This window comes from Malus domestica, chromosome 17 (assembly GCF_042453785.1).
Source record: "Malus domestica chromosome 17, GDT2T_hap1".
NCBI lineage: Eukaryota > Viridiplantae > Streptophyta > Magnoliopsida > Rosales > Rosaceae > Malus > Malus domestica.
In genome coordinates this window covers 6160544-6175018 of record NC_091677.1, presented here as the reverse complement: position 1 = coordinate 6175018, position 14475 = coordinate 6160544, and the positions used below count along the sequence as shown (strand labels likewise).

At 36.8% G+C, this 14475-nt stretch overlaps 1 protein-coding gene and 1 long non-coding RNA gene across 3 annotated transcripts; one reads left to right on the top strand and one right to left on the bottom strand.

Annotated features, from left to right (window-relative positions):
- The first annotated feature begins 4782 nt into the window (after positions 1-4782).
- LOC139193599 (uncharacterized) lies at positions 4783-5606 on the top strand. The gene is made up of 2 exons (XR_011577914.1): positions 4783-4923; positions 5217-5606. It is a non-coding gene; the product is annotated as an uncharacterized lncRNA (long non-coding RNA).
- A 2966-nt stretch (positions 5607-8572) lies between these two features.
- Positions 8573-14133, bottom strand: LOC103404712 (uncharacterized). Of its 2 annotated transcripts, XM_070816911.1 has the most exons (8): positions 13687-14133; positions 13475-13549; positions 12769-13242; positions 12523-12672; positions 11635-11745; positions 10373-10420; positions 9788-10272; positions 8573-9373 (listed from the first exon to the last, which is right to left on the bottom strand). In XM_070816911.1, the coding sequence occupies exons 1-8, from the start codon at positions 14009-14011 to the stop codon at positions 8744-8746; spliced, it is 2298 nt and encodes a 765-aa protein (XP_070673012.1). In that variant the 5' UTR covers positions 14012-14133; the 3' UTR covers positions 8573-8743. The 2 variants fall into 2 exon arrangements, with proteins under 2 accessions (XP_070673012.1, XP_070673011.1); XM_070816910.1 differs by having other exon boundaries at positions 12523-13242.
- Positions 14134-14475: the final 342 nt, after the last annotated feature.

The window sequence follows — 14475 nt, the reverse complement described above, 5'->3', positions numbered from 1 at the left end:
CTGCTCAACGCTTTCTTTATATAGGCAAAATGTGAGCCAAGTTCAAACAATGAACAAACTTGGCTACACCAACAACCTTAGTCAACATATCAGCGGGGTTGTCTTTAGTTGGAATCTTCTGTAGAATGATTTCTCCTTCACCAACAACTTCACGAACAAAGTGATAACGCACATCTATGTGCTTGGTCCTCGCATGATGAACCTGATACTTAGCCAAATAAATGGCACTCTGACTATCACAATGTACCTCCACCTGTTTCTGATCAACCCCCAAATCTCTAATCAACCCATGTATCCAAATGGCCTCCTTTATAGCTTCAGCAACTGCCATATATTCAGCCTCTGTAGTAGACAATGCAACAGACGACTGCAAAATGAACCTCCAACAAATTGGCCCTTTAGCCATAGTAAACACATAGCCTGTAGTAGACTTCCTTCCATCTAGATCACTTGCATAATCTGAATCAACATAACCAACTGCAAAATGACCAATACCAGAGTCATCTTTCTCAAAGCATAAACCAATGTCTCGAGTACCATGGAGATTCCTCAATATCCACTTAGCTGCTTGCCAATGCTCTTTACCTGGATTATGCATATATCGACTCACCATGCCAACTGCATGAGCAATATCCGGTCTAGAGCATACCATTGCACACATCAAACTACCAACCAAATTTGCATATGGTATATTTTTCATTTGCAGCTTCTCTTTATCAGTTTTAGGACACTGTAAAGAACTCAATTTAAAATGAGGAGCCAAAGGGGTACTAACCGGTTTGGTTGAATCATGAACTCCAAATTTCCGAATCAACTTTTCAAGATATTGTCTTTGATTCAAACTGACCAAACCCTTCTCTCTATCTCTAGTGATCTCCATGCCAAGGATCTTCTTCGCTTCACCAAGATCCTTCATCTCAAACTCATTCTTCATTTGCTTCTTCAATTTTTCAATCTCTTCAACATTCTTTGAGGCAATCAACATATCATTAACATATATCAACAAATAAATGAAAGACCCATCTTGCAACTTCTTGAAGTACACACAATGATCATATTGACTTCTAGAATAATTTTGGCCTCTCATAAATTTATCAAACCTCAAATACCATTGTCTTGGAGATTGCTTCAAGCCATAAAGTGATTTCTTCAATTTGCAAAACAAATTCTCCTTCCCTTTCACTATATACCCATCCGGTTGACACATATAGATCTCTTCATTCAAATCACCATGTAGGAAAGCCGTCTTCACATCGAGTTGCACAAGCTCAAGATCATACTGTGCAACAAGAGCTAACATAATGCGAATTGAGGAGTGCTTCACAACCGGAGAAAAGATTTCATTGTAGTCAATGCCCTCCTTTTGTGTATACCCTTTAGCAACTAATCTTGCTTTGAATCTCACATTACTTTTCTCATCAGCATCTTCCTTCTTGGCATACACCCATTTGCAACCGATAGCTTTCTTGCCCTTAGGCAATTTAGCTAACTCCCAAGTCTTGTTCTTCAAGAGAGAATTCATCTCATCACCCATGACATTGCACCACCTCTCATTTTCTTCACTCTCAATAGCTTCCTCAAAATTGGATGGAATCTCATCAGTGATAATAGGAAGAGCAAAAGAAACATAGTCACTATACCGAGCTGGCTTGGTAATTTGTCATTTTCCTCTGTTCTTGGCAATAGACTCTTGGGGTGAAACTTCCTCTTCAACTTGAATAGAATCTTCAAGTTCAACTTCTTCAACATCCTCATAGTCTACAACTTTTTCACTTGTAGTGGCTTCGACATCAGCGGAAATAGGATTTGAAGTACCAGAGGCAACTTTCTCAAGCTCCACCTATTGGACATCTTTCACATTCTTCTCAGAGACTTTGTACATACTTTCTTTATCAAATGTCACATCTCTGCTGATTACAAGTTTTTTCATCTCTGGACACCACAACCTGTAACCTTTGACACCATTACTAAAACCAAGAAAGATAGCCTTTTTGGCTCTTGGATCAAGTTTATTTTCAGTCACATGAAAATAAGCAGGTGAACCAAAAATACGGATATAGTCATAATCAGAAGAAGGTTTTCCAGTCCATACCTCCATTGGTGTCTTACCCTGAACAGCAGCTGAGGGTAACCGGTTGATGATGTGACATGCATAATTAACTGCCTCTGCCCAAAATGATTTGCTTAAACCCCACTGAGACAACATACATCTAACCTTCTCAAGCAAGGTTCGATTCAATCTTTCTGCAACTCCATTTTGTTGTGGAGTTCCCCGAACACTAAAATGTCTCACAATTCCTTCCTCTTTGCAAACTTTAAAGAAAGGGTCGGATGTGTATTCACCACCATTATCCGATCTCAAAATCTTAATCTTTCTCCCAGTCTGGTTCTCAACCATTTTCTTCCAACTCAAGAAAATGCTCAATACCTCACTCTTGTGCTTCATAGTGTAAACCCAAGACCTTCTTGAATAATCATCAACAAAGGTCACGAACCAATGTCTACCACTCAAAGAGGGAGTCTTTGTAGGACCCCAAACATCCGAATGCACATAATCAAGAATGCCATTCGTCTGATGTACAGCAGTACCAAACTTCACTCTAGTTTGCTTCCCCAAGACACAATGCTCGCAGAAATCAAGCTTACAAGTCGTGTCACCTTTTAGAAGGCCTTGTTTCACAAGCCCTTGTAGAGCTTTCTCACCGACATGGCCTAATCTCATATGCCACAGTCTAGTAGTATCTGAATCAGATGTGCCCATATTTTCAGAGACTACAGATGCTTCACCTGTCACAGTGCTTCCCTGCAATAAATACAAATGGCCACATCGAGGAGCTTTCATCACAACAAGTGCACCATAAGTAACTTTCAATGTCTGTCCATTTGAATGAAACCTGAAGCCCTTGGATTCCAAAGTACCCAAAGAAATAAGATTTTTCTTCAAATTCGGTACATACCGAACACCTGTCAACTCTTTAACCATGCCATCATGCAACTTCAAACGAACTGTACCGATCCCTTTTGTTGTGCAAGGATTGTCATCTCCCATGAACACAACTCCACCATCAAACTCTTTCAAGCTTGAGAACCAATCCTTGTGAGGAGTCATATGATGAGTACAACCCGTATCCAACACCCACTTAGTAGCACAATCAAATGATGAGGAAGTGGTTAAAGCAAAATCAGAAAAATCTGTTTCAACCTCAGCAACATTAGCTTCAGAACTTTCTTTGCCTTTGGTCTTCAATTTAGGACAATCTTTCTTCCAATGGCCCTTATTATGACAAAAGGCACATTCATCCATTTCCAAAGGTTTTCTACCTTTAGAGTTTCCTCTAGGTCGAGACTGTGATTTTTTCCTACTAGAAGATGATATTCTCTCCGATGATCTACCTCTAACAAATAAAGCTTCAGAGGTACTATCATGATTTTTATCTCTATGCCTCATTTCATAATTCATCAAGGCATTTGACACATCTTCAAATTTCACAGTTTCTTTACCATGCATAATAGTGGTAACAAAATGCTCATAAGAGTCCGGCAAGGAATTCAACAATATTAAGGCCTTGTCTTCATCCTTAATATCCTCATCTAAATTTAACAAGTCGGCAATCAACTTATTAAAAGCATCAAGGTGTCTAATCATTTTTGTACCTTCTTTGTATTGGAAGCGGTAGAGCTTTTTCTTCAAGTGTAGCCGGTTCTCTGCATTCTTTGTCATATACTTGTCTTCCAATTTTTACCACAACACACTTGCTAATGTCTCCCGCATCACAAAATACTTCTGAGTTTTTGTAAGGCACAACCGAATTGAAGAGCAAGCCCACAAATTTAATTTCTCCCATTCCGGCTTCGACATAGCTTCCGGCTTCTCTCCCAAAGCGGCAAGTAGATCTTGTTGAGCCAACACATCTTTGACCTCACATTGCCACATCCCGAAGTTGTTTGTGCCATCAAACTTTTCCACTTCGAACTTTGCATTTTGCACCGTAGTTCTTGCAAACCCGGAGCTGCTTCCAAAAGGATTCTCATCTTGCCCGTCTGACATCTTTGGCAACTAGACAGTACCCAAGAGCAACCAGTGCTCTGATACCAATTGTTGTGCTAATATAGCACCAAACCTTATGGAACCAACTCTTGATAACCCACAGGAAATATATCAAATGAAATGCAAGAACAAAATATTAAAGACACCAAGATTTTAACGAGGTTCCTCAACAGTCAGTGTAACTGGAGTACGTTCTCGGAGCAGTAGGAGCTCACCCAATAATCCACTATCAACCAAATGGGAGTTTACAAAGTGTTGGCAATCTCACAACCCAAATAACCCAATACACCCAATAGCTCTCACACACCACAGAAACAAATAGAGAAAGAAATATAATGAATAATTTCTTCTCTATACATGTAGCTCAAAGCTATTACAACAATAACTATGATGGATGATTGCTAACCAAAAAGAAGAGCACATTCTTCTTCTTTTCTGCTCTCAGTTTTCTGGTCTCTGCAGCTCTCTTTGCTCTCTCTCAAAGATGGACTACTAAAACAGAAAATGGTGCACACTCCTTCCTCTCTCTTTCTCACTTCCGTATGCTAACATTCATCCATCCTAAAACAACTAATAAACAAAACCAAAGTAAAGACATAATGATTACTTTACAAACATCATCATGACTTTTCTTTTTTCTTTTCAACAAACATAATCATGATGCCTTTCACTTTTTTTTCTTTTGGTTTGTTTATTAGGAAAGGTGATGGTCACTTGGCCACAATTCAACACGTTCAACACCGATTCCCTTCCACATCTTCTTCCATGGTGATTATTTACGTTTCTGAAGATTAGACTTTTGGTCTATGTTTTCTCAGTTTTTTACTTGAGCTTGGTTTTAGGTGGTGCTCTTCACAACAGCTTCGAATTAATTTGTAAGTAGTTGATTTGTGTTTGAGAATTTCGATTGTGATTGTTTGTTTTGTTGTGCAAATGATGCTTTCTTGTGTGATTGGATTGGAGATTTTGGGGTTTTTTGGGTTTTGTTTGTGCTGCTTTAGGAAGTTAGGAACTGGTTCTTTGAACTTTGAAGCATACGGTGGTGACAAAGGATATGATCATATTATTAGCTGACAAAGGATATGATCATATTATTAGCTGAATAAGTGCTTCTGATCTGAAAAGTGCTTTTACCAAACTAATGATGGCTTACTTTAATTGTCCATAGGTTATAATGCAAAGTTTGGCCTGTTTAATCTTGGTCACTGCCCCTGGATTTCTCAAGATACCTTTTACAAATATTAACAGGGTATGTGATCGCAATTTTCTCAGGCTGAAAGCTCGAAAGCAGGATCGGTCTATCTTTCGCGTACTTGATCACCACCTGTTTAAAGAAATCTTAGTACATATTATGTGCCTAAAACAACTACATTAATCAATAATACACAGCTACGATCCTATAAAACAGATCCGGTCCAAGTAAGGCCGTAAAAGTAATCGTACCATTGAACAATGTGTCTGTTAGATTAGTTACACTGCACTCCACACAGCAAGGAAAATGTAAATAAGGATACATACATATATGGCAGTGGTTTGAATGTAAAGAACCAGTTTTTTTATGTCCTTTCTCCAAATCATTGTGTATATGAGTTCGTATATTTGTTTGGATGCTTAATAGTTTTAGGCTAAAATCTTAGATGACCTGATTGAGGTGCGTCTGATGTTGAGTAATGAAAAATTTCTTCTCAACCATTACATACCATATACTGATGGTGCAAAAGTGATAGTCATCAGAAAACCATGATAAAAGTTTTAAAACGAAGCTGTGGAAGTTAATACTTGTAATTTGTATTGGAATGCAAAATTAAAAACAAAAACAAAAAACAAAAACAAAATTGTTAACGGGTTAAATAGATGACCGAATTAGATTAACGGATTGTGTTCGGGTGACCGTTAATTTAACGGGTCGGGTTAAAACCGATCCAAACTCAATAAACTCGACCCGTTTATAGGTCTACCCACAATTAGGTTAAAAATTATGCATTGTTGAAGATAGTAATTATTTTATGTCCCTTGATCATAGCTCGTATACTAGTATTCCAACGACATAGTGGCCAAGCAGCCGTAATTAGATGAGTGTTCAGCTTTGGTCCTGCACCCAAGCTGAGGTTCCGAAACTATACCATATACAGCTCAGAAACAAGAATTGGAAGCATAAGGGACGCGTTTGGGCTAATTACGCTAGTAGAAGTTTGGCCGAAGGCACGTCCACCAACTATGTTGCGCTCTTGCTATGTAGCACTGCCTCATGATTCTTTTCGTGGTACTCGGCGTCTCCATAGTCCAGTGGTTAGCGAAACAAAAGACAATCAAGAAGAAAACTTAATTAGATGTATTTAATAAAACGAGAGAGGGAGAGAGAGTTTGATTCTATCATAAACCAAGGTGGTCCAACATCATCCTAATAGGAAATTAAAGACCTCAAAAACTAAGACTAGAACAGTGTTGAATACTATAAATTTTTTATAAGGCACGTTTTACAATTATTGAAACTCCACTACATCAAACAATTAGAAACTATGTTTTTTAATATTTCCTTTTTTTTGTGGGTAATTACCATAAAATATGTAATTTTGAGATGCTATTTACTTTTCTATCTTTAACCAGTAAAGTAGTAAAGGAAAAGAGGTAAATTTACCTTTTTATTTACACTTCTAGATCAAGATGAGTATATTACATTTCATTTATTTGAGAGTTTTTCAGCGAACAAAAAAAAATGTAGAATGTCTATTTGAAGGTATTCTTTATTTTCCATTGGAGCTACAACATGAGATGCGACAATGGAGTCCAGAGGATGACATTGATTTCGAAGGCTATTGGTGGCGGAAAGTATCGTATTCACAACAAGATTAAATTAACCAATAATGAACCAAGGAACAAAATAAGTCGGGATTTTTTGTGTCAAAGACTTAAATGATGATTACTATTAATTTGTTTTTTAAATACCGCGGCACACTACTAGACTTCTGTAATTTTCCCATGTCAAAGAGATTTATCTGGCCTACATCTCCTTGGATCAAATTAATTACCATATTTCCGCAAAGAAATCAAACTTGTGGTACAACTGAACATATCGAGTGGTATAACATTGCAATTCCCATTCGAAGTTCCAACTTTTACAATTCTAATGTTTCCTTTCCACTGTTTAGATAGAAAAAGAAAACAGTACTTTCGAATTTGGAGTAGTACCCTTTGAAGTATATGCCATGCTCCCAAGCACAGATCGCTCAGAGTACCCACGATACAAAGAGGAGTATGAAAGTTTTTATCACACTAGGACTCACCTTGATGTGTATATGCTGTAGTCTTTTCCCCACGAGTTTCTTCGTATCATATATAATAACTCTTCAACAGCCATATATCAATTTGGTTATCTTTTGTTACTGAAGAAACATGTTGGATGGTTAATGATCCTTTCCGAACTCTTCCTTTCCGAAAGTAGAAGTTTTTTTATGCATTTCCAAGATCAGAAGAGAAAGCAATCATGATCAGCCAATGCATTTTCCGTATGCCGATACATAACTCTTACTTAAGCAATAAGAATTAAGCAAGTCTGTCTATGGTCCTCAGCATCTCCCTAGTCCTACGTGAAGGAGATAAGAATTAAGCAAGTCTATTTATTGTGGATACTAAATGAAGGAAACAAGATCGAACAAATTCACACGGAGAACCCACGAACAAAGAGAAGTATGATATAAGTGGAGGGAGAAATAAATATTTCAATGTCCATATACTTATGTTGTGAAATGCTTTAGGCACGCTGAAAAAATCTCTTCCTATTGAGAATGACACGTCCCTCCTAAGTGGAGGTGCATGGCTTTTGAAATTCCCACAAGGTAATTCTCATAAGGTGAATGCATGTGATATTTACACGCATTGGTTAATGTATTATATATGGTTGAATGCTTAGTTGGGTGGTGCATGCAGTCTGCAGACATTGAAATTGGAAGTTGGTAGAGAATTCTACCAAGGAATTTTAAATGTCTTCCTAGGTCCAATTATGGATGGTGGTTAATGCATGTATTGTGGCAATTGTGGGGAGAGGCTTCTCAGTGTATCTAAAATATGAGCTGATACACTAAGTTTTATGATGCATTCACGGTTGTCAATGTTGATAACATTTGTGAAAAAGGTTTCTCATGTTCTAATACTTTTTAAGCTATTAACACGTAAATCGTCTTCTCAAAGTTGAAACATTTTTGGATGTATGTGTATTTTCAAAAATATGATGTCTTTGATTTTGGTCTTGTCACATGATGAATTACCATGTCCTCTGGTATTTTAATAGTTATGGCTCGGCAGTGCCTTTTATTGCCCTCTATTTGTATGCATATATGGCTTAGTTTTGTTAGTCTCTACTTGCTGGGTTATGTTTTTCCCTGCTTGAGATAACATTGATGTACTTTTCCTCCTTTTGAGGTTGATTTGAATTCATTTTATCAACCAAAAACTAGAGCCTATATAGAGCTTGTCTTAGTAACTAACTTAAAATAGAAATTCACCAAAAAAGAAAACTCAAAAATATAAATTGAAGTTGAAATTTTCTTTAAGGATAGAAAGCGCATACATAGTTGTCAAATATAAAGTACATACATAATTGTCAAATAGAAAGCGAATACATAATTGGCCAAATAAAAAGCGCATATATTGGCTTCTCTGTACATGTTTCTTAAAAAGTAGCAAATTCAAACCCAACTAAGGATAACATAGGAATTCAAAACAAATTTTTCTGCTTCCTATACCCGGTCCAAAAGTAGAAATGAATAACTCAACAAGCAACGGAAATTGCATCCATATGAATGAGGTAACTGGAACACTGGCAAGCAAAATGCTTGGAATAACAATTGATGATTTCCCGCCAAGCATAATGTAAAGGCCACAAGAAAAGACAATCATCATGGTGGCGATAGATAAAAAGAGGGTGAAAAGGCCAATTATCATTTTTGTGGGCAAGGATTTGTAAAAATCATCTTCAGAATAACGTGATGTGAGAATGCCCAAAAACATGATAACCGAGGTTGTTGAAGAAAAAAGCGAGATTGTATCTGAAACTATAAAAGTTGTGAATACCTTATTAGTTAAGAATATGGGAAGATCTATCTTTTCATCATTCTTATCATTTTCACCAGGAGCTGTGAATGCTGCAGCAAACATTATGGTGACAATAAGAGCACCTACAACTGTACAAGAAGTTGATGTTTCCTTCATTGACTTTTCTGCCTCTTTCCCCAATTCTTTGTGATTCTCCTTGAACACTTTTTGTGGTGTCTTATTATCATTGTTTCCAGATTCACAATCCTTGGGTTCTGCAATGCTCTCCACCTCCTGCATTTTGGGAGACCAAATTATTTATGGATGTGACTTTGAATTCTTTATCTCTTCATATAAATCCTTTAACTTTTGTCGTTTGAGACACCACAACCTAAAATCAATAGTTAAGCACGTAGGATGATAGTATAGTACGTAGTTAAATAATAATGTTTTCCTTTTTAATTTCAATTTTTTCCTGTTATGCTTGTACATGTCAACAAAATTTTGTTTTGATTTTTAAAGAGAAGTAACTTCTACATTATCTTTTTTTTTTTTTTTGAAATTGGATAAATAAAATAACAAAAATATGTGAAGAAGTAGGAGAAAATGAGAGTAAATTTATAGCCACAAAATATATATAAACAACATATAGTGAAAATACTTCATAAATATAAGCATATATAGATAGATAAATAGATAAATAGTCACCTTGAACCATTGTAGTTCTCTTTGCATTTGCAAAGTTGCACCTTGAATGTGATCAATTTGTGACAATGGGGTAATCCTTGCTACCGTATGTAGCATATTATTGCCGAGGTTATCTTTATACTCCATTGCTTTCTTTAGTTCATCAGAATGAAGGTCATATTCGGATTTATCAAGGGCATCTTTATCTCGTTTTCGGAGAAACTCACATATAATATTATAAACATTGTAGTGACGACATTCAGCGGCAATTTGGAACAGGCTCTGATTTTGTTTGTTCCTAACATCAAGTACGGGATATGAGGAATGTCCAAAAAAATTTGTAATATACTCCACATGCCCTCGTTCTGTTGCCACGCACAGTGTTTCTTTCAATTTCTTTTCTTTATAAACATTCATATCTCCTCCACTCACTGCTTTACACATGAGAGGTAGAAACTGCTGGACCCGCTCATGCACCAATTTTATCTGATATATACGATTGATTCCTAGGTTCATTAAAAAAAAAGAATCATTTAAAAATAATATTGACTATTAATAAAACGATAAAAAAAATCAATTAGCAATATGAATGTGTATGTGGCCCACCCAAAAGTGTTTGAAGATTTGCCACTAGCCTTCGGAATAAACTCATTCCTGCATTACAAGTCAAATTTGATGAAAAACAAAACAAAAACATTTTATTTATCACTAAAACCATTTCCCTCGTATCAGTTATTTTTCCATTAGCTTAAAGATATATACTTATTTTTTACCATTAGTTGAATTTTACCTTATGATGTAAGTTTAATTACCTCTATTTTTCATTTCCATTTTAATTTATTTCATTTCATTTCTTTTTCTTTTCTTTTCTTTTTGACGCTTTTTATCTGGGAGGAGTATTAAATAAGGTTTTTAATTTTAGAAGGACAAGGATTGTCTGCCCTCCTTGTTCATGTGCCTTCCCGTGCCCTCCTATTTTGTGTGGTCACGGTTAAGCCACATCAACATTTTATATTGTTTTTTTATAGAGATAATAAGATAAAAATGAATAGTAATATAAAATTTTGACGTGGCTTAACCGTGACCACACAAACAGGAGAGCATGGGAGGGCACGGGAACAAGGAGGGCAGACAATCCTTGTCCATTTTAGAAACCCATTCTCTCTCTCTCCTCCGTCCCGTATACTCTCTCTCCCTCTTCCCATTCACGCTACAACAGCAACCCAGTAAAGACAAACAACGCTGCCGTCCACCGGTCACCAACGACCGTCAAATTATACCTTCACAATCCTCTTTCCGTCCTCTTTTTAAACCCCATGATAGTTTCTACAAATTCGTAGCCGAATTTCCTCAATTTCAAATCTAAGAAACGGCGACTGCGAGATTTTAGGCGAAACCTGCCAGAATTGGAGCTCGACCCAAGAGGTAAAAACGATCCACTCCTCGTGGCCTGTCCTCCAGTGTAAGTGTTTTTAATCCCAAAATCAAAGCTTTAAGTTTTGGGATCGATTTCTATATTTGGAATTTTAATTCCAGTTTGTGTATGCATGTGGAAGATTAGGGAGGAGGAAGGTGAATCAAGGTTGTTTCCAAGCTCGACTGAGAAGAATGGAAGGTTGTGGGTGAAATTAAGGTGAAATCCGAGAAAACCCTTATTCTTTTTTCGGTTTTAATCTGTCCATTTTGTTTATGTTTTGTGTGTAAGTTTTTTTTTTTTTTTTTTTTTTGAGTGCGATGTGTTTTAAGTGTTTTGCTAAGTCAATACAATCCTAAGTAGGAAATATGGAATAAAGATGTTGATATATTTTTGTCGTAGCATTGGCAAGGCATTAACAAAAACCAAATTGGATTGCAGACATGTAAATTACCTGAGTATATGAGATGATGCCTTTTATTCTCTTTTTGTTCTGCGTGAGGCCCTTGATCAACATTTATACGACTGTCCGTGTTGATGGTAGGAAGTGGTTTTATGCGGATACCTATCAAGATAAGAATACAAGCTCAATCATTAATGCAATGAAATATTCCTCTCAAGCAAGATTTTTATGTTAAGTTATGTTTGTGTTGTTTTTGTGTGAAATCTGTTATTTTAATGAGTTATGTCATGTCAAACTACAGTTAAGCTCCGCTAGCTTAATGAGTTTGAAAATTTATGCCCAAACCCAACCTGTTGTACCCATTGAGCTCTCTGTTGGAGTGAGAGCCTTTCCAACCTTAGATCGAATGTCTAACATCTTTTTATTATTTTTTGGGTTCCCGTGGCTTACAGTTGAACATAAGTGGGTCTCATGCATGATTAAGTTGTTTTTATTTTTGAGGGAGAGAGGGAGAGGGAGGAGAGAGAGAGAACATGGAGATGACATGTGGGGTGAGTTGAAGTTTTTTGTTGTGGAAACAAAAACATGAACACAAAATGAAAACAAACAAACAAACAAACAAACAAATGATAGAAGAAGACAGAGATACCATATTTTTCTACCGGGGAGTTGAAGTTAATAAGGGATTAGTTCAACGAATTCGTTCAACTAGTAATCCTATAATTAACGGATTTTGTGCATTTACATATTTACAATCTTAGTGGTATATTGATATTGGTAGGAAACTAAAAATATGATGATGTGTAATTCTAGACTTTGGACCAATTTCATGTAAGTGGACTAATTCTAATAGTGACTTACAATATTGGACTTCATCAAGTTTTATCTTTTAGAAAGATAAAAATACAATGAGAAAACAAAAAGCAATTATGTACTAACCATGATAGATCAATTTTTCCCATAAATGGAGCGGCCTTCCGCTTTTGAATGCAAAACGGTTACTGGCCAATGTTACTAAGGGGATATTATCATTTTTGTCTGTAGCCATGGCCAATTTTGGATAACGTTGAATCAAATCCCACGCAAGATCTATATATAATACAAGTGTGAAAAGAAAACATTGCAAGTATGTATATAGACAAAATTTGTAACAAAAAAAAAAAATCAAACGGGGAAGAGTTGTACCAAATCTATGAAGACGAAAACCGTCAAAAATAAGTTGAGCGGCATCGATAACTTTTATCGTTTCGGGTCGAGTGAGGGAATAGAGATAGCGAGCCATTCGTTCTCCTTTTGTATGCCCTTGGGCCACCACAACTAGAGCTATGTCCGACTTCAATAGTAAATCGGGGTTCTTTTTAACCATGCATTCAGCTACTTCAACCCTTTCTGGAAACAGAATTATCAAACAATGAAAAGCTGTGAAACCAATCCAGTTTTGTATTTCCAAGTGTTCCATTGCCATTAACTCCACCAACTCTTGTATAATGCGCACGCTGCAACTCTTCTCGATTGCGTAGTGAAGAGCTGTACCATTCGATGAAACTCTTGCAGTAGCTGCCTGGGGATGTTGGCGAAGAAAGTTGATCGCATTATCCCAATCATCAGACTTGACATATTTCACGAAAGTTTCTTGGATGCTCTCATCATGTCCTGCTCCTGCATCCCATGTTTATTAATTGCTAAATTTCCCGTACATGCATCAAAATAATTAATTAATACAATTCCTCTTGAAATAAACAAATGGGAAATTCTACGGAAAATATAACAAAATAATATATAAGAGGGAGATTCCACTCCTAATTAATATCACCGATAATGAACCTAAACGGTCATCATTAATTACTATTAAATGGAATTATGTACAAAAAGTATTAATTTGTGAGGATACCTCTAGTGACACTAGGACCTCCTTCCAATGCCGACTCTGCCGTATTTGGATACGCTTCGCCAACTGGCTTGTGTGCTGAAAATGAAAAATTTGATATATCATTCAATTCTCAATTTCCTTTTTCTTTTCCCTTCATATATACAAATGCCTATGGTTACGTGTGAAAAATAATTACAAAATATTTCTCATCAACTTTTCTTGTATGTACGTACCATTTTCATATCGTCTTTCATCTGGTGATTCATATCTCAACCTCCATGACAAAGTATCCCATGCTTTTTCGGCCGTGGTTTTGTCCTTGATTAATGGATAAATATCATCCCCGCAAGAATTCTGGATTGCATATAAGGCCTTGGCATCCTTCTTCTTCCAAGCCTTACGTTCTTCTCCAACAGGAGGTTTATCAACGGTGCCTTTGACGATGCCCCAAAGATCTTCGGCCTTAAAGTAAGTCTTCATCCGAAAACTCCAATCCTTATAGTTTTCATGGTTAAGAACTATAGAAACAACTGTAGCAGTCATATTCAACCTGCCCATTTATTCAATGATATTTTATGTTAACAGGGCATATGTGAAAGAAAAAAAAATGAAACAAAGTCAGCTGTCTAACACCACTTGAGGAGGGTAAGTGCTGTAGAGGAAATCAAGCACCAGTGTGGCCCTCCTCATCCAAATTCAAGGCTCCCTTTTCTCCTCATAATTCAACCTAACTAGTGACAACAACAACAACAACAACAACAACAAAGCCTTTTCCCACTAAGTGGGGTCGGCTATATGAATCCTAGAATGCCATTGCGCTCGGTTTTGTGTCATGTCCTCCGTTAGATCCAAGTACTCTAAGCCTTTTCTTAGAGTCTCTTCCAAAGTTTTCCTAGGTCTTCCTCTACCCCTTCGGCCCTGAACCTCTGTCCCGTAGTCACATCTTCGAACCGGAGCGTCAGTCGGCCTTTTTTGCACATGTCCAAATCACCGGAACCGATTTTCTCTCATCTTTCCTTCAA